General features: G+C 46.4%; 1 protein-coding gene across 1 annotated transcript in view; it reads left to right on the top strand.

Moving 5' to 3' along the window:
• Positions 1–21,741, top strand: part of FTCD (formimidoyltransferase cyclodeaminase) — a 261,402-nt gene that overhangs the window by 227,409 nt on the left and 12,252 nt on the right. The window contains exon 11 of the mRNA XM_086956237.1: positions 2,334–2,377. Coding sequence (XP_086812363.1) covers positions 2,334–2,377 — 44 coding nt within the window. The remainder of the gene's footprint in view (positions 1–2,333; positions 2,378–21,741) is intronic.

Raw genomic sequence — 21,741 nt, 5'->3', positions numbered from 1 at the left:
ACTAACGTAGCTTCTAGTGATGTAGTCTTGAAACCACTCCAGGACAAGTTGCTTTCCCTTAAAGTGCAGCTGGGTTCTGTCTTCTCAAAAGAGTTCAGCAGAGATGGGAGGCCAGCAAGTTAGCTCACTTTCAGTATGGGGAAGGAGCTGGGAAGCTGTTGGCTTGGAAGGCGAAAACAGATCAGGCACGTAATAATATTGTGTCAATAACAGCAAGTAACAATATAATCTCTTCGGATGAAGGTATAAGATCGGCCTTTAGGGAGTTTTTTCTGGAGATATACTATGAAGAAAAAGACATCTCTCCAGAAATAGTTAGATTGGTTGAGTAGAATTTCCCTCCCGGCTCTTACTGTTGAGCAGAGTATTCTCCTGGACAGCTAGATCTCTGAGGAAGAGGTTAGGTCAGCCATCCGAAATAGCAAGAAAGGGAAAGCGGCCGGGCCTGATAGGCTTCCAGCAGAAATTTGTAAGTTATTAGAACATGAAATAGTACCATCTCTCACTATATTATTTAACCAAATTTTGCGGGATGGCCAGCTTCCCCCTGAATCTTGGAATAGCGCTTCCATTACCCTGATTCTGAAACCTGGTTAGCCAGCCTCCTCCTGTGGGTCTTGTAGACCAATTTTGATTGATCTTAAACGTAGATTACAAGATCTTTACTACTGTTTTGGCAAGGAGGCTGGCTGCAGTTGCTCCTAATGTGTTACACCAAGATCAGAAAGGGTTTGTAAAGGGGCGCCAGCTTTTTGAACTAACATATGATTTAATTGGCGCTAAAGACATAGCTATAGCTGGGTCTCTCCTTCTGGTTGCCATAACGTTGAATGCCACCAAGGCCTTTGACAGGGTAAATTGGATCTACCTGTCGGAGGCCTTGGCTAAGTTCAACGTTGGGGATGCATTTCGGCGAGCCATCAACCTTTTATATCAGAACCCTACTGCTCGGGTACTGGTTAATGGATAATTATCGGACCCCTTTAATATTTCCATGGGGACGTGACAGGGCTGTCCACTCGCCCCTCTCCTATTCGATTTGTACATCGAGTCCCTCGCTCAGTGCTTGAGGGATGATATGAGCATTAAGTCCTTTTCTTATAGGGGTGGGAGAGGAAGGTTGACGAAAAGAGGAGTACATCGTCCGCAGAAAGTGCAGAGGCACAAACCGCAATCCCAGCAGTATTGGAGGTAGCACAGCAATTTGTGGAAGACATGTAAGCTTGCATTTGCATGTCAAAGACCCTTAATACATTGCATCCTGATTCCTGGGCTCAAGATGCCTTCTCTAGGGGTGACTGGCATACTAAAAGCAGTGCTGGGGTTTTGTCAAACATGTTGAGGACAAAGTCTTATTGTATCAGTGAACACTGTTTCTGCAGTCTGCAACGGCAGGCCTCCTGTCATTAGTTTACTTGGGTCACTCAGGGTGGCTCAACCAGTGCTATAAGACCGGAGTCTCAATTTACCGAACATGCCCTGGTTACCACAGGTACCACTTACCAGGGACTAATAAGGGATATAAGGTCTTGCAAATTGGGGACACAAATTAAACCTGTCATTTTAGGGGAAAGAACACTGGCACTGGAGCCCGGTTAGAAGACCTCAGTGCACTGTGAGTCAAAAACCAGCATCTAGCAATTGAAATGGGGGCTAAAAGTGTGTGGGGTGGGGGGGGGGGGGGGGGGTGCTCTCTGCAAACAGTCCAATTTCATACAGGAATCCCCAAGTAATACAACCTGATGATAGGCCATGGCCATATCTAATGCCCAGAAAACCTTAACGTCCTTGAAAGAGCTTAGCATCTCAGAAATATTTGGCAGTAAGGTGACAAGCTACCCATATGATGGCATTTAGATCTGTCAGAGCTATACACATCCTTAAAGCCCTATTGGCACTGCGTGCCAACATAACTGGGGGCAAAAATTGAAACTCTCAATTTCTTATATTATATCCTGTTTGTACAACATTTCAAATCCACTCCTCCGCTTGGACCTTAAAGCCAAGGGAACTCTCTTCAACTTGGGAACAATAGGGCATCATTACAGTGATGCTGGATTGTGGTGTGATAGTGTGTTGTGCTGCAGGGGGTGTTCATGTGTGTTTTGTCTGTCAAATGAGGGGGAAGGTGTATTCGTTCTGCATTCTAGTGTAGTGGAATATCACGTGTGAATTCCATGTAGAATGTTATTGGTCGTGTTGTTGGAACTTACCAGGTGGGAGTCGGTTGCTCCTGGTCATTATGCCTACCATACCATAACACAATAAAGGAGTACAAATATATGGCAATTGGCACTTCCGTTAAATATTCTACTTGTTTCTTTCCTCTGCAGGCTGCAATGAAGCTACCCCGTTCCACAGCCGAGGAGAAGGCCAGGTCGGTACTATTAAGTCTTTAGTTTGTTTCTGTTTTTGCAAGCACAATATTGCTTTCAATTAAGGAACTTTCATATCCTATACAACTAAACAATCTAATGCATAAGCAGGTTAAGTATCCTGGGTGAACCGCAGATCTCTTGATATTACTACCTCGATACACTTACCCCCACACATGCAGCATACAGGGAATCTGATTTCACGTAGCAGTTTTTAAATCCATAAGCATAGAATGAATGTTACATTTTCAAACGTTGTGAAGCCTATTTAGGATGGGGAGAAGTATAATCTTGTTTCGGTATAGTCTGGCATGACATTTCTCCCCTAGTGCAGAAGCAGGTCTTCAGGTATAGGTTTGTTTTAAGGTATAATCTTCTTCTCTTACCTGACCCGCCCCACCTGCCAAGAACATCTCTTCAATGTCTCTAGCTTCTCTTGTATAGTCACTGTTTACTCTTACTCCCTTTAGCCACATCCTTCACAGAAATACAAGAGTTCACCAGGATGTGAGAAATATCCACTTTTATCTCTGTTGGCTTCCTTACTCTTGAGATTCCCGTCCATACAGACTGTCAAATGCTTTCCTGAACGTGGGCCTTGTGAATTCTGTTACTTGGAGGAAGATCCATTCAGGTTGTTTGTAGTTCTAGTAAGTACAATTCTTCAGGATTTGGCCACAGCAGGAGTTCTGCGGTGTGTATGTATGGGAGGTAAAAGTACGTAGAACTCTCCTCACAAGGCTCTTATTCCAGGAGAAAGGCAAGTAGGCCTCTCTTCAGAAAGAACCTTGTGCAAGGACACAGCTTTCCTTCAGTTCTGCCCCCAGAAGCAGAAATTAATCCATTACTTATTGGTAAGCCTCATTACCCCGATAAGGTCCTCCTTGTCCCAGTCATGGCCAAGTGAGGTAGTCTCTGCCCCCCCCCCCCTCCGCTCCCTACAGGTTATGCACACCTTTGTCTCTTTTCCATTTTTATTAAAACACTTAAAGGCACCTCCATTTAACATTCCTGTTAGCTCCTCCTCCCTCCACCATTCCTGTAAGTGACAAGTCAAAAGCAGGTGTAAACATCAAGGGACGGAGAGCGGAGTGGTGACTGGACAAGGAGGGCCTTAATCAGGGTAATGAAGTTTACCAGTAAGTAATGGATTCATTACTCCCTCATTGGACTTCCTCGTCCAACTGTGGAATTCACAAGCAATAAAGAACATTGTACATCATGCTTTGGAGCACATTGTTAATTTAGTAAGGTCTACAATTAATTAATTGCTGCTTTCACCACACTAATAGCAAAGTTATCAGTGGGTTAACGGAGAATATCTACAAAAAATGATTAACAAAAGTGCTGTGGGATTACCAGTTGGCAGCTCTGCATATTTTTTTTTAACTGACCGTCCCCCCTCACTTCTGCCCAGGAAGTAGTGACTGATCTAGTCAAGCAACGTTGAATCTGAGATGAGGGTTCCTCATCCAAAGATTTGTAAGCCTGAGAAACTGTGTGCTGAATCCATCTGCTCAGGGTGGATGTTACAAACTTTTTTCCCTTAGCGACCCTTCCAAAGGCAACAAAAGTGAATTTTAAAGCCACAATTCCTTACTGTATTGTAAATAAACCAGTGTGGGTCTTCTCGCAACTAACATTGAAGGAATTGTTAATCTTTCCTTGCAACTACCTCCTGTTGGAAATGAAATTTTGTATTCACTTTTGGAATGAATTTGGGATCTGGCTGCAAAATTAATCTATCTGGAAGGATCTTTAAATACAGATGATAACCTAGGGCCAACAATTCCTCTTACCTCCTAGCCAATGCAATGGCTAATAAAAAGGTTATTTTGGTTGAGCACCACATCACACCTGCCTGTTCGTGAGTTTCAAACCGAGAAAGTTGTAGAACTTTCAGAACTGTGGGCAAATCCCCAGTAGGAATGATGACCAGTAAAACAGTTTTTCGCAGGCGAAAACTTAACAAATGTACAACCAATGGGGTAATCTGATCGAAAGCACCCCTAAAACCTCAAAATGCTTTTATTGCTACCCATTGCATTGCAAAGGTGGCGTGAGATAGCTCTGTCAAAATACCCTCTGCAAAATTTTCCAGGATCTGAAAGGCATCTCCCAATCTGTACCTGTAGCATAACTCCATTTAGCAAAAAAAAAACATTTTTCTTATAGGAAAAACGTGTTGACTGTTCGAAAGAGTTTAAACTACTTATCTACTTGACTAGAACAATCCATATTCCCTGAAGCTAACCTCTCAAGTGCCTGTTGTCAATTTTAGTAGTTAAAGCTGTAGCTACTGTAACTTTGGAAATTGTAGAGGTGATGGAATGAACTGGAGCTTGACAACCCTGGTTTAGTAATAAAGTAAACCAGAGGTGTCTTGGCTTTTATGGGGCAATCACCATCATCTCTACCCTCTCCTCCCGAGTCTTCTGAAGCACCATCGGGAGGAGGGAAATAGGTGGAAAGCCATTTAAGAGACCTTGACGTGAAGGGATTAAGAGGACATCCACCGCTCTTCCAGTGGCTTAAATTAATTTAAGTATTTCTTCCATCACCTTGTTGTTGCAGTTGATGCCCTAACTGACTGGTATGCCCTGACCTGGGTTGTGTGCCCTGTGTCTTTTGCGTGAATCCACTGGCACAAAGGATGGATGGAATGCAGAACAAATCAAAACATTCACCCCAGTCAAGAGATCTGGGTCAAATTTATCTTTCTTTTGCTCACCTTGCTGACCCAGTTTAGACCCAGCCATATGCAGATCAGTCTTGACCCTGTTCCTCAAGTGAACAGTCCAGCCCAAACTGCCAAGCCAGATCCTCCTGGACCAGAAACAAGCATCCTGGTCCCTGGTTTCAGAGTTTCACCCCTCATCAGCCAGGCTAGCTTGAATCCAGTGACACAGGACATACCTGGCTTCTGAGCCCTTAACAGAGTGAAAATGGTCCTAGGTTGCTTGAATTCTGATTCAGGGAGGACATGGCTTGGAATTTTGGCTAGATTGTTCACAAGAGGAGTGGGTAAAAGCAGATTTGCACATGGTTGGGTCCAAACTGTTTGGCATGTTGGGCGAAATACGATAGATTGGGATGCGGCCCTAAAGATTGCTAGTGGCTGGGATTAATTCAACCATTCCATCCATTAACTTGTTGTTGGTATTACAGTATGCAAAATGTACTCACAATGTGTCAGAGTAAGGCACCATCATACTCACAAACCCACTAGAACTCCCTCGCACATACATACACACACACGTGCCAACCTAAACCCACCAAGCATGTGTGCACTCACACAAGTCGTTCCAGGTGTTTTTAAGCTTGCCTTCTGCATGGCTGATCCCCAGTTGTCACTCTGACTCATGTTTCTCGTCCTGTGCAGGCTCACCAAAAAGAATACAAAGGCTGCAGTACGAGGCAATGCTATGTGGCAATGTGTGGGGCTGCTCAGACTGGAGGAGGTTGTGGGTACACATTGCCATGCCGAATCTTGCATTTCCTCTCAGGTGGATATGGAAGGGGTCAGGGAAGAGGGATGAGAGTGTTGTGTTGAGGGTGCTAATGTTTCTTCCTTGGACATGCTAACAGGAGATCCCTGACTGTCAGGCGGATGTGAGCCAGAAGTCCCTGATTTGGTGGGTGGTGCCCTCTCTGATATTGTGCAGGAGATGCACACAGTTTGATTACAGCCACAACCTCATGTCCATAGCTGCGTTCAATGAGCAAGCACCATACAGACTATTTCTGGGTGCAGTCTGCCAGTCGGGACTTGGGTCTGCTGAGCTCAGGCAAAAAGTGGGCAGGAGCACGCCAGCGTCACTTGGGCAAGGGACGATTTTGATCCTGCATGTGCTATTATAGGCAAAACAGGGTCTGACCGGCAGTGCCCGATGAGCTGGGCTGACAGTGACGGGTCAGTGCATGGGCCAGTGTTTGAATGTTTATGGGCCTGCTTTATCTCCTGCTGGGTCAGGTTTTACTGTTTATTTCTCTGATATTAGAGCACACATTACTTGCATCAAGCTCAAATCCAAGCAATCCTCCATACCTTTCAAAATACTTATACAGCGTTCCAAACTGTCCCAGTTTTCAAACATGGGAAACTTTTTAAGCCTGCAAATTCACTAATAGGGGCACTGTTAAATTTGTGTCCTGTCCTGTTTCTGTCCCAGTCAGACCAGCTGGGCCAGCAGGACATGGTTGAGGCACGTTTAATATGGCCTCTAGATGCAGCCACTTCCACACTCTACTGTAAGTGATTGTAGATCACGGACTCCGATATATCTTTGATTCAAGTTCACAAAGACTAGAAGTCTTGAGTACACACCCAGTTGTTCTCCCAAATGTATCATCGCATTTTGAACTTCAAGTATTTAACTTTCGTCATTCATAAATAATGTTCTGGAAGAAAAGGTAGTACACTGTCTACGCTAGATGTCAAACATGCATGACATTGACAGAACTAAACACTTCTGCAAAACAAAACTGTTTGCTTTGCACCAGGGCAACTGTAAAGTCATGTAAAGCACCAAGCACACAGCTCCCCTTTCTTGAGAGCATTACTCTGGTTACTGGTTGTCAGAAGATCCACTTTCAAGCAGCCTTGTACCACACACAAAGCAATACATAGAAAAGGACCACTCTTCATCAAAAGGAAAATCAAGAAATGCATACAACAAAGGTAAGTAAGTAACTTTATTGTACAGTTAATTAAAACTCACATTTTTTTTTAATTCACAGTTTAATAGGAGTATATATAAAAAAAAATTGGTTATCAAACTTTAAAATACATGGGTCGGCGTTATCTCACTTTGTGCGGTAGTGGATAAGGTTCATGTTTCCAATTTAATTTGTTGATGTTATTTTGTGAGCTGGAGTCCCAATATATTGCTCACGAGCACTGTCTGTCTGCTAGTATGCTTACTCTTTTTGATAGTACTTTAGTCTTTCCGTCACTGTATCAAAGAATTTTGAGAGACTGCAGTTTAATTGGGTCTCCTGCGAGTTAAAACACAGTTTGACTGCCTGTCTACAAGTCCTGATACCCTTCTGTTTCCATCTTGCTCGTAGTAAAGATCTCCCTTTATCCATTAAGCCTGGGCAAATACAAATTATGTGTATTAAATCTTCGAATTCTACTCTACAAAAACGACAAATCTGATCTTCTTGTTTCCTTTTTCTATGGTGCCAGGTGAAGGATTGGTAAAATGCCAAGCCGCAGCTTTAACTTCTGTTTGAATCCCCTTTCCAAATAAGTTTGTGGCGTAAGTGTTTTGTAGTCATTTAACACTATCCATCCGTGTGCCCTCTTTGCTAGAGCTTCCTTGTCTTCTGTTAACGATAATATTATATACAACAAAGGAACCTATGCCCAATGACTCATCACCTCAATGTAAAAAAAAAAATGGGTAGAACATCTTTTTCTATTCAAGTAGCCAAACTAAGGAACTCACTACCCACACACCGACAAACGCCTTCGCTCCAAAGAATTAGTCAAGAGCTAGTTCTTCCCCACATGACAACTAAACTCACAACACATCAGCGGTCAGGGTCAACTTTGTTGCTCATTGCATAGAGATAAAGGTGTTGTTATACAGGAGTCATAGTACATTGAACTGTGCTTCCTATTAGAAGTAGATCTATTTATATAAGGGAAAAATGGCATATTCCACCACAAGAAAATATATATATATATATATATATATATATATATATATATATATATATATATATATATATATATATATATATATATATATATATATTAAATACACGCAGGTAAGCCAAAAACAGAGTCAAGCCACAGGAAAGCTGAATGACACTTGTAGTTTATTTCACCTCTTGCAAGCAGACAAGTGAACAGGAAAAGTCTTCAAAAAAAGTTCATGTAAGCAGCCAGACGCGTTTCAGGATAACTACTTCCTTTCTTCAGTGGCTTTCTGCAGAGGAATGACAAGCACTGATTTAATGCGCACATTTTAAAGTTCCAATCACCTGTCCAAGTGGGCGTGGCTCTTTGCAAAGCCATCTGGGCATTGTAGTGCAGTAAGGGTTTTCCCCTCGTGGGGTGGCTTGAAATCCCCTCCGAATTCGGCTTGAAATAATAATCCCAGTGGAGAGAAGCATTTTCCCATCTCCTGTCTGCCCCGCTTTGCTGTGGTGAAATCTGTGTTGCTTGGACAGGTGATTGGAACTTTAAAATGTGCGCATTGAATCAGTGCTTGTCATTCCTCTGCAGAAAGCCACTGAAGAAAGGAAGTAGTTATCCTGAAACTCGTCTGGCTGCTTACATGAACTTTTTTTGAAGACTTTTCCTGTTCACTTGTCTGCTTGCAAGAGGTGAAATAAACTACAAGTGTCATTCAGCTTTCCTGTGGCTTGACTCCGTTTTTGGCTTACCTGCGTGTGTTTCATGAATAGACGGCCGTTGCCTGGCCGTGGAGGACAGCCCAGCGCCAGAAGGCGTGCCTGTGCAGGTTTTGGACTTATTACCTGCAACATCGGGAGGAAGGAGAGTGTGGCGCCATTACAGGGTGTCGCTGCGCTGCAACACAGATTTCACCACAGCAAAGAGGGGCAGACAGGAGATGGGAAAATGCTTCTCTCCACTGGGATTATTATTTCAAGCCGAATTCTGAGGGGATTTCAAGCCACCCCACGAGGGGAAAACCCTTACTGCACTACAATGCCCAGATGGCTTTGCAAAGAGCCACGCCCACTTGGACAGGTGATTGGAACTTTAAAATGTGCGCATTGAATCAGTGCTTGTCATTCCTCTGCAGAAAGCCACTGAAGAAAGGAAGTAGTTATCCTGAAACGCGTCTGGCTGCTTACATGAACTTTTTTTGAAGACTTTTTCTGTTCACTTGTCTGCTTGCAAGAGGTGAAATAAACTACAAGTGTCATTCAGCTTTCCTGTGGCTTGACTCAGTTTTTGGCTTACCTGCGTGTGTTTAATATATATATATATATATATATATATATATATATATATATATATATATATATATATATATATATATATATATTCACTGAAAAAACCATAGGTTTAAACCAGTTATAGTTAGGAAGTAGCATTCAAAAAACCTATAAAATTCACTGGAAAAAACAAAGGTTTTACACACGTTATAGTTAGGAAGAAGCATTTACAAATCCTATGAAATTCACTGGAAAAAACATAGGTTTGACACATGTTATAGTTAACTGGACCTTTTACTCATATAAAACCAATGAAATTCCCCCCGTTATAGTTACTTCAGCTAACTATAACTCGCGCGCCCGCAATGCACTGCTGATGGAGCGGAGCAGGCCATCTTCTTTGAGAAATTCGCAAAGATTCGTCCACCGGCGCCAAAGTTATTCTCAATAGAATGTTGCGGATTTCCTATGGAAACTAGGTCCTAACTATAACTACCTACTGGCGACCGCCAGTAGGTAATATATATATATGAAAATGTCATAATTGCTGCTCCTATGTACATATAGGTGCATATATAGTTATGCCTGCTACCAAAACATTAGGAAATGTTATAAAAAAAATGTGCCTGCCTCACTACAAGATAAATGTGCACATCAGATCATGTAAATATGGTGCCCCTATGCACATGAGTATTTATATAGAAGGTTTTTCTCCAACCAGTAAAACATACTAGGTTGTGATGTGCATATATGTATGTGTAGAATAAGTTCAGTTTTTTGCAATAAAAAAAATCACTCTTTCAACCTTTGTCCCATCCCTTCTCTCCCTCCCTCATCTCAAACCTTTGACTACTATGAACCCCCAAACTTCCTTTTTGTACTTCCCCTTCTTTTTTTTTAACCATGTAACCCAACTAACGGGCACATACAACCACAAAGTACAAAAACATTTTTCTACTTCCTCTCTGAATTCCATTCCCATAATCTTATCCCTACTCTAAACTCTACTAAACCTAAGAAAGCAAGAGCACATCCCTAACACAACTAATGCAAAAAAGAATCTCAGAATCACCTAGCATTCAGAAAACAACTTAAAACTTGGATATTCGACAAGTAACTCCCCACCCTTCTTCAAGCGCCTTGAGACCCTCTGGGTATGTAGCGCGCTATATAAATATTCTGACTTGACTTGACTATTACCTCTAATCTAGGGTTCCGGAGTAGTGTGCTACTTGCTGCAAAGTTCTTCAATACCTGATCTTTGGTACTAAGCATTATATAGATTCCATTTACAGTTACAAAGTCAGGTTCCACAAAGAATCATGCGACTGTTCTTGGCCATGTGGCTGTAAGATGTTAGTGTCCGTGACATCGGGTTAAGTGGCAAATGTTTGTGCAAGAAGGCTGCAACTGATGGGTAATTCCAGGCATCCATATGACTTTCTAGGATTAACGGATTGGGCCGTTCTCTGCAAGAGGGACTATTAACTTTCCTGGTTCTGTCAAATAAGTGTTGGTGTTGATCACCACCTAGTGCCACTACAAAATATACTCTTTATGCAAGGAAGGCCCTGACATCCATGGATGCAATGCCCATTTGGATAAAAGGGTCCCCCCACTTGTGTTTCTTAGCCAGGGCTGCTGTAGCGTCCAGGACGTGCTCCAATAAGTGTGTGCAATAAGTGTGTCTCCAATAAGGCTGTGCTGCAGATGGGGCCTCACTGAAAGCCTCGTAAAAAGTATGGGATCTGTGATCCTGAGAGTTCCTTAGAAGGGGCCAGAGACGGAACTACAAAAGGAACAACATATTCTGCAACTATTTTGTTGCCTTTCTCCTTAATGTAAGTACATGTAAAGAAAAACTAACTAAAAAAGCCACAAACTCAACGCTATACAGTGTGAAAGGAATAATTTTATGCTATCAAAACTCTGTTGGTTAATGTGCTCACTCCTACATCTTTGCATGTAACCAGTTACAGAACTGAATCATATTTCGTACACAGGAGAATAGTGAAATGTGCATTTATAATTATAGTGCTAAGAGGTCCCAGGCTGTGCATGAAATCACTGTGAATATGTATCATTATTTTTAAATTGTTTAACACAAAGTGTAAGGCTGCCTCAAAATGTGCCAAATAGATTTGCTCCTTAAGATAAAACAAGTGTATTCAAATATATATATTTAATTAATACGCACACATTGTATCTAGTAGCAACCTCTTTTTAGAAGTGTCCATTAGAAGAACACTCCTGATAAAATACTGACATTACCTCCCCAAAAAATTACATTTAGTCACCATGATGCCTTAAATGACTATAGATAGAAGCCATATACTGCATCCTTTACACTTACTGATCTATCAATTGCACACATATATATTTTTTTTCAGTTAGCAGGCATGCAGCCAAAATGGCTTGTTTCTTTTTTCGCGTTCTGCCTCTCCCTCCGATCCCTTAGATCCACTCCAAAGAGACCACTGCCATTCCCTTTCAACTAGAGGCACCCAAACAGAAATTAACAGTTTTTGAAACAAAATGTATGAGAACTGCTATTATAAATTAAAAAACAAATTGGAATGTAATTTCCAATAGATTCTGCACACTTCAACTTCTGAGAACATCCAAAAGACATTTACAGGTAGAGGAAGCTTTGTTTGTTTTTCATTTAAGCTTGTGTCTTAAGGCGTCTCACTCTGTCTAATCAGCTGACTTGAGAGGTGCCTATAAAAGACGTGGGTACTCTGCCCACAAAGGCTATTGTGGAGTGTGCCCCATGCTGCTTATGTGCTTGCTTTCAAGTCTAATTGATCCCTTCTTTTTGGCTCTTACCTCCAGCTATCAGTCCCCTGTGGCTGAGTGAAATGGAGGGTTTTCAGGGGCATGCCCCTTCTTCTTTGTGGCATCCTTTACTAGGAAGTCCCTTGGCCTTGCCCAGCTCAAAATAGAGGGCCAGTCTATGTTTAGAAAGGCTCCTAAAATTCATCTATTTTATTGATCATCTTCATATCTATTTCGATGTTAGTTCTGTGCGAAGATGTCATGGGGTGTTCGTTGTACTTTAGAAGTAGCAACTCAACTCCTATCTAGCATGCATAGGTTCTCAATATATTTATTAGATGCCCAGAAGCACCAAATGAGCTGTTGGGAATTTTGGAAGAAAGTATGGGTTGTGGCTCTTGTCCTTTGGGGATGAAATATTATCAAATGAGGGATAGCTCAAGTGCTGAATACTGGGTATAATAAGATAGAAATGCAAAAGCGTTGTACAATGAAAACCCTACTTTGTCATGGTAACACTGAAGTAGAAAAAGAAGAGCACAGACTGGTTACCTATGGGCTCAAGCAGCCAGATGGGGCTTTGGTTGGATAGTTAATCTCCAAATGGTGGCAGTGCCTGCTCGGGCACCTCCATTGGGATTATGATGTCCGTTTCTCACAGCCTTTCCATGTCGGCCTTTCTGACATGAAAAGGCTGTCGGTAAGTGACTTTGGGGGCTGCTAGCAGTGTGTCACCCCGTGGCCTCCGCAATGAGACCTGACAGGCACCTGTGCCCTCCTAAACATCCATGCATCGTTTTGTGGGCACCTTCTGGTGAGTGCCACACGGTGCATGGATGTTTTAGGTGTATTTTTTCTATTGTGGCTTGTGCTGCAGCCCGCAGCAAAAGCCACCAAAGAAAGAAACACACTTTCTGACTGCCTTGAAGGCGGTCGCATTATAATAGTGGAAGCCGGACCACCGACTCCTTGTTGCGCTCCTGTTTCTGCTACGATGTCTGAACGCTCATTGTACATTGTAATTAGGGCCTATGGTGTCCCTTGTTTCATTCAAGTTTGTCCCTTTCTCTGTCCAGGCCCGGGTAATTGCCAGTATTCAGTATAGACATCTAGGAACAACCATTATAGGGATTATGACGATTCTTCTCAAAGGAATTTTGGAGAAATACATAACAAATGTTGCCTTTTATAATGCACATTGGCCTTGCAGAATTTAAAAACATTGCATTTTAGTGGCTTTGACACGTTATATACCGGTGGCTTCAGAACAGAATTGAAAGCATGATTATTATTATAACATGCACTGTTGTGAGGCACTGTTTCTGTTGGGGTGTCCTCTTTGCAGGACAATATCCATCAGCCACACATTCTATGTGTTCTGGAGCTTGAAGGACTCCTAGTATCCTTTGAATCCTAGAACACCATTTGTTGCAAAGATATTTTAAGGTAGCCCCTTTTTTGCCGATTCTTTATGCTTTTTGGCTGGCTTCCTGCATGGATATGATTCCGCCATCTCATTTGAAAACTTCTCAATGTGGGGTGCTTCCTTCCCACTTAGAACAAAGGGATGAGAAGGTTTTGCTTTCCCTAGTCCTCCCTTTTTGGGTTTCGCATGCCGAAGGCTGCGCTCTGCGCAGCTTTTCGGCGCAGGCGAAATCCTTTGCTTACAATAAGGACTCGGGAGCGTCCCCCGGCTCCCATTGGCTAGCTCCATAAATGGAGGCTAGCCATTGGGTGCCGGATCTGTCCGTTAAGGCCGGACCAGATTCGGGGGCGTTCCCGAGAATTTTTCTCTTTTGCCCACGTCATGCGGCGGTGGGTGGGGCTTTTTTTTTTGGCTGGTTGAGGTTTGTTTGGGCCATTTGGCGGCCGACTGCCGGCCGAGGAAGTCCAGGTGAGTGGTTCCTTTCCTGTCCGTTCCTTTAGTTGTCCGTGTCTTTCCCGCCCCCCCCCTTGTGAAGCTCGTACCTCAGCCCGTGGGCCTGGTGGAAGTTGTTTGGGGGATGGGCTGGAGAAGAGGGGGAAAGTGGGTCAGGGAATTGTATGTAGTAGCGTGAGAGGGGAGAGATATGTGTTCGTTTTACTTTTATTTATGTAGCATTCATTGTTCGTGTGAAAAAACGTTGCTAAATCAAAACACAGCACTTTAACGTCGCATTTAAAAAGGTTATACAACGTGTTAGGCCTAATGGTTGGAGCAATGGAGTTCAGCGTTTTTTTGTGAGTGGAAGCTATGAGGTGCGTTGTGCCCCCCCTCCCCGTGCGCCTGGTTGCAGCTGGGGAATGGAATGGGGTGGCGGATGACGCCAGCACACACTAGGAGGCGCCTGAAGGGCAGCTCAGGTCACTGGGCCAATATTTTTGCAGTTCCCTCTTGCCAGGCTCACACTCTGCCCCCATTCCTTGGTCGTCGCCATGATTTGTGCTCGAATGTGGAAATTTAACATTTATCAGAGCATTGGGGTTTTACTGTGCTGGGCGATTTCCACATATATGCCCAGCTCGTAATCTGCAGAAAACTGTAGGGGGAGGGGGACATGTACCCAAAAAACGGGGCAGTGCGGGCGAATCTGGAAAGTCTGGGCCTCCAGGATGCTTCTTGCCACCCGGCCACGTGGAGAGCCCAGAATATCGGGACTATTCACACATTCATGCATGGGACTCGTAAGCGCTTCGCGGATACTGACAGCCCGTTTTTTACTGGACACATACATTTGGGCTTTAGCGCCCAATATCAGACTAGAATCAGCAGAGGCGCTGGGATCTAGACTGGGACGTGTCCCGTGCACCCCCCCCGCGATGTCACCCACCGCTCGCTGCCATACTGCCCCCTCGTATCGGAAGTGGGCAGGTCTCCAGAGAGAGGCCTCCTCTGAGAGGACAGCTGGGCAGAGTCAGTCACGCCTCATACAATGGTGAATGGTAGAAGGGAGAGCCCCTTCACCGGCTGCATCCGGGGACTCAGGACTGGGGAGGGTCACAGCCCGCACACAACCTACCAGTGCCTCCTTCAAGCCTACAGCCTCCACTGGCCCCGCGCCTGTAGGTGCGTTCAGGGGGTTCATGCACCTGAAGCGGATCTCAGCCTGCAGGACGGGGAGTCAAAGCTTCCAGGCGCGTCCGTGTGTCCTCTGGCCCCGCGCCTGGAGTTGCGTTCAGGGGGTTCATGCACCTGCTGCGGAGCTCAGCCTGCAGGACGGGGAGTCAGAGCTTCTAGGTGGGTCCGTGTGTCCTCTTGCGCAGTCCGCCGGTCTGGGCTTTTGCACCAACAGCTCTTTCCATTTTGGGGCTTTTAGTTTCGGTTTGCAGTCCCATCATGCATGCGCGGCTGGCTGAAAGCCCAGGATGGGCAGCAGGTGCCACAAACGACCAGGGCCGCTTGATGTAGGAATATCTGCTCTCCCTACCCAGGCCAGACCTCACCCTCCCCTCCATCCTGCCAGGGTACCACCACCCTCTACCCTTCCCCTGGCTGCTTGGCTCTCACATCCCGCATTCCTTGCCCTCGCCTCCCACCCGTTCACTCTCACCACCTTTGCACCCTTACCCTCCCGCCCAGCTCTCGGGCTCTCCCACCCCGGTACCTCTCACCACCTTTGCTCCCGGCCCTCTCAGCTCTCAGGTCCTCCCACCCCGATACCTCTCACCCACCTTTGCACTCAGGCCCTCCCCCGTTCACCCTCACCCACCTTTGCACCCTTGCCCTCCCAGCTCGCAGGCCCTCCCACCCGTTCACCCTCACCCACCTTTGCTCCCGGCCCTCGGCTCCCTCTGGCCTCGCTCTGTCCTCTCTGAATCCCTCTCTTGTCCCACCTTTCCCGGCACTTCCGCCCTCTCACCCCCAGACCCCCAACCGAAGGAAGAAGTGGAACCGGCCTTATCACGGCCGAGGCCCGCAGTGAGTAAGGAACCGCGCGGTGAGTCAGTGGAGAGGAGGGAAGTGTCTGCTCCGCTCATTGCAACACTAGGGTGAGCGGAGGTGCACTGGCGAAGCTGAGCAGAGGTGCACTGGCGAAGCTGAGCAGAGGTGCACTGGCGGAGCTGAGCAGAGGTGCACTGGCGGAGCTGAGCAGAGGTGCACTGGCGGAGCTGAGCAGAGGTGCACTGGCGGAGCTGAGCAGAGGTGCACTGGCGGAGCTGAGCAGAGGTGCGCTGGCGGAGCGGAGCAGAGGTGCACTGGCGGAGCTGAGCAGAGGTGCACTGGCAGAGCAGAGGTGCACTGGGGGAGCTGTGCAGAGGTGCACTGGGGAAGCTGTGCAGAGGTGCACTGGGGAAGCTGTGCAGAGGTGCACTGGGGAAGCTGTGCAGAGGTGCACTGGGGAAGCTGTGCAGAGGTGCACTGGGGAAGCTGTGCAGAGGTGCACTGGGGAAGCTGTGCAGAGGTGCACTGGCGGAGCAGAGGTGCACTGGGGGAGCTGTGCAGAGGTGCACTAGCGGAGCGGTGCAGTGGGGGAGCTCAGCAGAGGTGCACTGGGGGAGCTGTCCAGAGGTGCACTGGGGGAGCTGTCCAGAGGTGCACTGGGGGAGGGGTGCAGAGGTGCACTGGCGGAGCGGTGCAGTGGGGGAGCTGAGCTGAGGTGCAGTGGGGGAGCTGAGCTGAGGTGCACTGGGGGAGCTGAGCTGAGGTGCACTGGGGAGCTGAGCTGAGGTGCACTGGGGGAGCTGAGCAGAGGTGCACTGGGGGTGGGGTGCAGAGGTGCACTGGCGGAGCTGTGAGCTGTAGCAACAGAGGGAGTTGCACGCCCAGACTGAGGTCCCCCCGGTGAGCTGCGCACGCTCCCAGGAAGGATTACGGGGCGCCCCCGCCTTGGTCCCTACGCCCCATTCCCCGTCTTTCCCAGTTCTCACCTCACGTTAGGGGTCCGCACGGCCCGGGGGTCTGCAGCTCCGGAGCTTGGGGTGCAGGCAGCTCAGGCGGTGGGGTGTGGCACCGGGAGGAAGCCTCAGGCAGCACTGGGGGAGGTGCGCTGGGCCCGCGCCGCCCCCTCCCCTCCAAATACCGGCCCCTCATTCTCGACACCGTGTCAAAATCCGCGAGGGAGCGCTGGTGCCGCATGAGGTCAGAGCAGGCAAGGCGCAGGCAGCAGGCAACCAGAGCAGACCGGGCACAGGCAGCCAGAGGAGGCAGGGCACAGGCAGCCAGAGGAGGCAGGGCACAGGCAGGCAGAGGAGGCAGGGCACAGGCAGCCAGAGGAGGCAGGGCACAGGCAGACAGAGGAGGCAGGGCAAAGGCAGACAGAGGAGGTAGGGCACAGACAGACATGGCACAGGCTGGAAGGGCACAGGCAGACAGAGCCGGCAGGGCACAGGGCGGCAGAAGGGAGTTCAGAGCAGATGGGGCACAAGGAAACAGCAGGCGGGGCACAGGGTGGCAGAGCAGGCAAGGCACAGGAAGGCAGAGCAGGCAGGGCATAGGTAGGCAGGACAGCAGTAGGGCGGGGCACAGACAGACAGCAGGTAGCTCACAGGATAGAGCAGGCAGGCCACAGGCAGGCAGGATGCATGTCACAGTCCAGTAGGGTACAGGAATGCAGGCAGGTAGATAGTTCACAGGATAGAGGATGCAGGGCACAGGCAGAGCAGGCAGGCCTAAGGGAAGCAGCAGACAACAGCACTTCCCCACAGTCCTGCGGTGCGCGGACTCTCGTCCTGGCGCCGGCGGGCCCTTCGCAGAGCCCCGTGGGAGTCTCCCTGTTGCGACACCCCGGGTTTATCACTGACAGGAACTTTGTCACCCCCTCTCAATCTCTTCAACGGTCCCCTTCCTGGAACCTCCCTCCCGCCACCCCCACCCCCACCCCCACCACCTCCACCTCCAGAGCGGGCAACAATGAAGTGAGGACACGACAAGCAGGGGGGGGCGCCCAGAGAGGAGCCTCGCAGCGCTTCACCCGCTCCAGTATCTAAACCCCATCGATGGCTGTGCCCTAAAGGCGTTTACACACACTAACCAGTTACCCTGATAGAGAAACCCTCGGCTCTGACACTCGATTGTCACCACACAGCAGTAAAAGCATCTGTGCAGAGCTACTCCCCAGTCTCTCTACCCTTATTTGGTACAGTTCTAATCACTCCGTCTACTTCACCTGGCACAGCTCATTGACATAGGGTATGGAACTTGTTTCTGCTAAATCAGGCACGACTGTGACCCTTTATTCAGTCCTCCAAACCATTCAGGTATTGGTTTCTGGCACAGGAATGAGCTATACCCACTGGATTTGCCCAGGACAACAACCCTCTTTTAATTGTTAATCATTGGTGCCTTGTTGGTTTGTGGTTGATGGAGACTTAAGTTAAATATCCAGTGTTGTTTCCATGGAATGACTTGTGAACAATACAAACCGTCTTAAATTATGAGTTTTCTTTAATTGGTGTGTTGTGAAGGCATGTGTAGTGTTATGTGATTGCTGCATTGTGGGCTGTGAGAGCTGTGTGGGCTGTGAGAGCTGTGTGGGCTGTGAGAGCTGTGTGGGCTGTGAGAGCTGTGTGGGCTGTGAGAGCTGTGTGGGCTGTGAGAGCTGTGTGGGCTGTGAGAGCTGTGTGGGCTGTGAGAGCTGTGTGGGCTGTGAGAGCTGTGTGGGCTGTGAGAGCTGTGTGGGCTGTGAGAGCTGTGTGGGCTGTGAGCGCTGTGTGGGCTGTGAGCTGTGTGGGCTGTGAGCTGTGTGGGCTGTGAGAGCTGTGTGGGCTGTGAGCTGTGTGGGCTGTGAGAGCTGTGTGGGCTGTGAGAGCTGTGTGGGCTGTGTGAGCTGTGTGGGCTGTGTGGGCTGTGTGGGCTGAGAGAGCTGTTGGCAATGTAAATAACAATGCCATTTATTTATAAGAAAACAAAAATAAATGTCATGAGCAATGCCAATAGCTCTAACTTTTCCAAAGGCGAAACCATTGCATTGTAAATGCTTGTTCATACATATACTCACAAAAAGAAGGGGAAGCATCTATGTAATACCTATTGTATTATATTCATCAAAGTTTGAGAATGGGAAACTCTAGGGGTTGTTAGTACTGCCCTCATCCACTAAGTAGTGGCATGCCTCATCATAGGGTCGCTACCAAACCCTGCTGCAGACCAACATACAGGTTGGAGCGCAAAAATATTTGTTAAAATTCTGCTAGGGATCCACTTTGCAGAGGCAATATTGAGTTAAAATGATCTAGGAAGGTACCCTCAACTTTTTATTCTTGTGCCCTTGCTGGCAGGATTAAAAAAAAAATCTTTGGGAGTGTATTTGGGGAAGTAACGTCCCTGTCACCCTCTCTGTTGTGATCGACATGTTTCAGCCAATTCCATCTGCCCCATAGGGGTCATTGGCATTCCTCAGGATATAGATCCCATTAACTCGCCTTCCAAATTATTATATGCATGGAGGGTTATAAGTTACTATACTTGCCCGTCGTAGTAACACTGTAGGGAATTGTCAGGTTTTGTAGATTCTGCTCTTAACTTGTGATGGGATGGGACGTCGTCCTAGTTTCACACTTTCATCAAGGTCAGATTGTCGCCCATTAGGTCCACTCATCACCCTCGGTCAAATATGAAACTTTAAATCCTTGCAGTGTACTAAGACTGGCAAGTATATGAACTTAAAAACCTCAGAGCATATAATATTTTGAGAGGCGAGTTAATGTGATCTATATCCTGAGGAATGCCAATGACCTGCAGCAGGGTGTGGTAGCAGCCCTATAATGAAGTATGCCACTATTTAGTGGGTGAGGGCAGTACTAACAAACCCCTAGGATTTCCCACTCTCAGACTTCGATCAATGTAGGGTGCTACCCAAAAACTATTTTATTTTGACTTCGACTAGCACAGATTTCTGACCGTAATTAACTGGTGGAAATGTTACCAACTGATTGGCTTCCACTTATTCAATCTCTGGCGGAATGACAGATTAGTTGGGAATCGGATCTGAGCATTGGCAGTTACGCATCCTGAAATGTGGTGTGTTAACCCGGTAAACTCAATATTATTAGATAAGTAAGTATATAGGTGAAGCCTCAAACAATGGCACAGTGAGCAGGCTGCAAAACGTATCTTTGGTTATCAGTCAGAGAAAAGCGTCTTTCTGGAGATTGAAGTAAAACATATTTCATGAGCTCATTATCATTTCATAGTAGACATTTTGGAGAATTGACAAAAACTGTTGTCATGGACTGCGAAAACTGGTTCTAAAGTGCTGCCTGTAGATTTTTTTTTAAAAAGTTTTTAAATCTCACATTTCCCTTTTTTAATCTGCCAGTAGCCTATAAACATTGTTAAAATCACTCAAACCGATTTGTTATAATCCTATCTGGTTTGACCAAATTGTGTAACAATTGCAATTTAACTCTCCATTTTGTTATGTTTTCTCCAAGGAGAGCTCCATCTAATTATTTGAAGTGTTAGCCGTGCCTACTTTGTTTGATCTGTTGGCCTCCTCCAAAGACCCGGTCTAGTTGAATACCAGCTAGATTAATCACGAACTCCAGGGTCCCAAAGCTACTGTATACAAATCCACATCTTTGAAAATTCATGAGGTAAAATGAAAACACTTTGGGTTGTACACATTTGCTTTCTTTTCTGGGAGACCGACAGACTTTTGTCAGAGAAACACTCCAGAAGTCAGCCTGCAGCAGGTGCCGCTTTCTGTCTGAAAGATGTCGCAGATCAGCAACTCCAATGTTGGTGCCAGTGTACAGCTGTGTTTGACTCTCAAAGGTGAGAGGCGGTCATTCAACAGTCTGTTCGGCTCTGAGATGGAGTCCTCAAGGTAAATCCTAATTGAACCAAGGTCTGGGTCGGATGGGATTTCATCAGACGATGACGAGGAAAAATGTATTTAATTTTCCCTCGTCATCGTCATCGTCTGTTGAATTTTCCCCCTCCCCAACCGCCCCACCACTCATACCTGCATGGGCTGCGCCTGTAGATTTGTAGCATACCTACCAAACTGATCTGAAACATCAAATCAACCAGATTTGTGAATAAGGCACATGGGAATTGTTGATTCTTCTCTGCCACTATGTAGACATTGCTTCCTTTAGCCGGGGTTTGGCTTGAAAGTCCATCCAGAAAGAACTCCGATTATCCCAACCCTATAGAAACTGCAGTATTACCGGAATAAGGGTTTTCTACTGCTGCGACCCATGGTGTCTACGCTCTACAAATTATTTGTGCCTTCACTTCTTTTTCCCTTCAACCAATGAACCATCAATGCATATGCGTTTAGTGGGGATTGTATGTTGCCATTTGAGCATAATATACTAATTGCACAATGTGTGCCTCTCTTGTTCCTAGTTATACTGCCTTTAAGGGGCAGTTGTATACTTGCAACATCCTACAAAAGAGCATGCATGTACAAAACAGTGCCCTTTGTCTTCCATGATGGTGCAGTCCTATCCCTGTAGCATGGCAGGAAGTCCAAAGGCCAATTCACACTAATAGCAGGCTAGTGCAGTAGTATGGGGCAGAGTTGAGCAGTTGGGCTCCTTTTTTCCCTTTTCTTCATTACTTTTTTTTTTAGGAACTTGAAGACCTTTTTGTTTCAGCAAAGTTTTATTGGAATTGTGCCTCTGTGCTCGTGACTGTTTAATTTGTGATGAGATTACAGGTAGATTTGGTTCCAGGGTCATGCTCTGCCCCCCTCCCCAACACACCCCAATTTCTTTCAATTTCCACTCTTTCTTGGCTAGG

This window comes from Lissotriton vulgaris, chromosome 2_1, assembly GCF_964263255.1.
Source record: "Lissotriton vulgaris chromosome 2_1, aLisVul1.2, whole genome shotgun sequence".
Taxonomy (NCBI): Eukaryota; Metazoa; Chordata; class Amphibia; order Caudata; family Salamandridae; genus Lissotriton; species Lissotriton vulgaris.
This window is presented reverse-complemented; position numbering and strand designations above follow the sequence as displayed.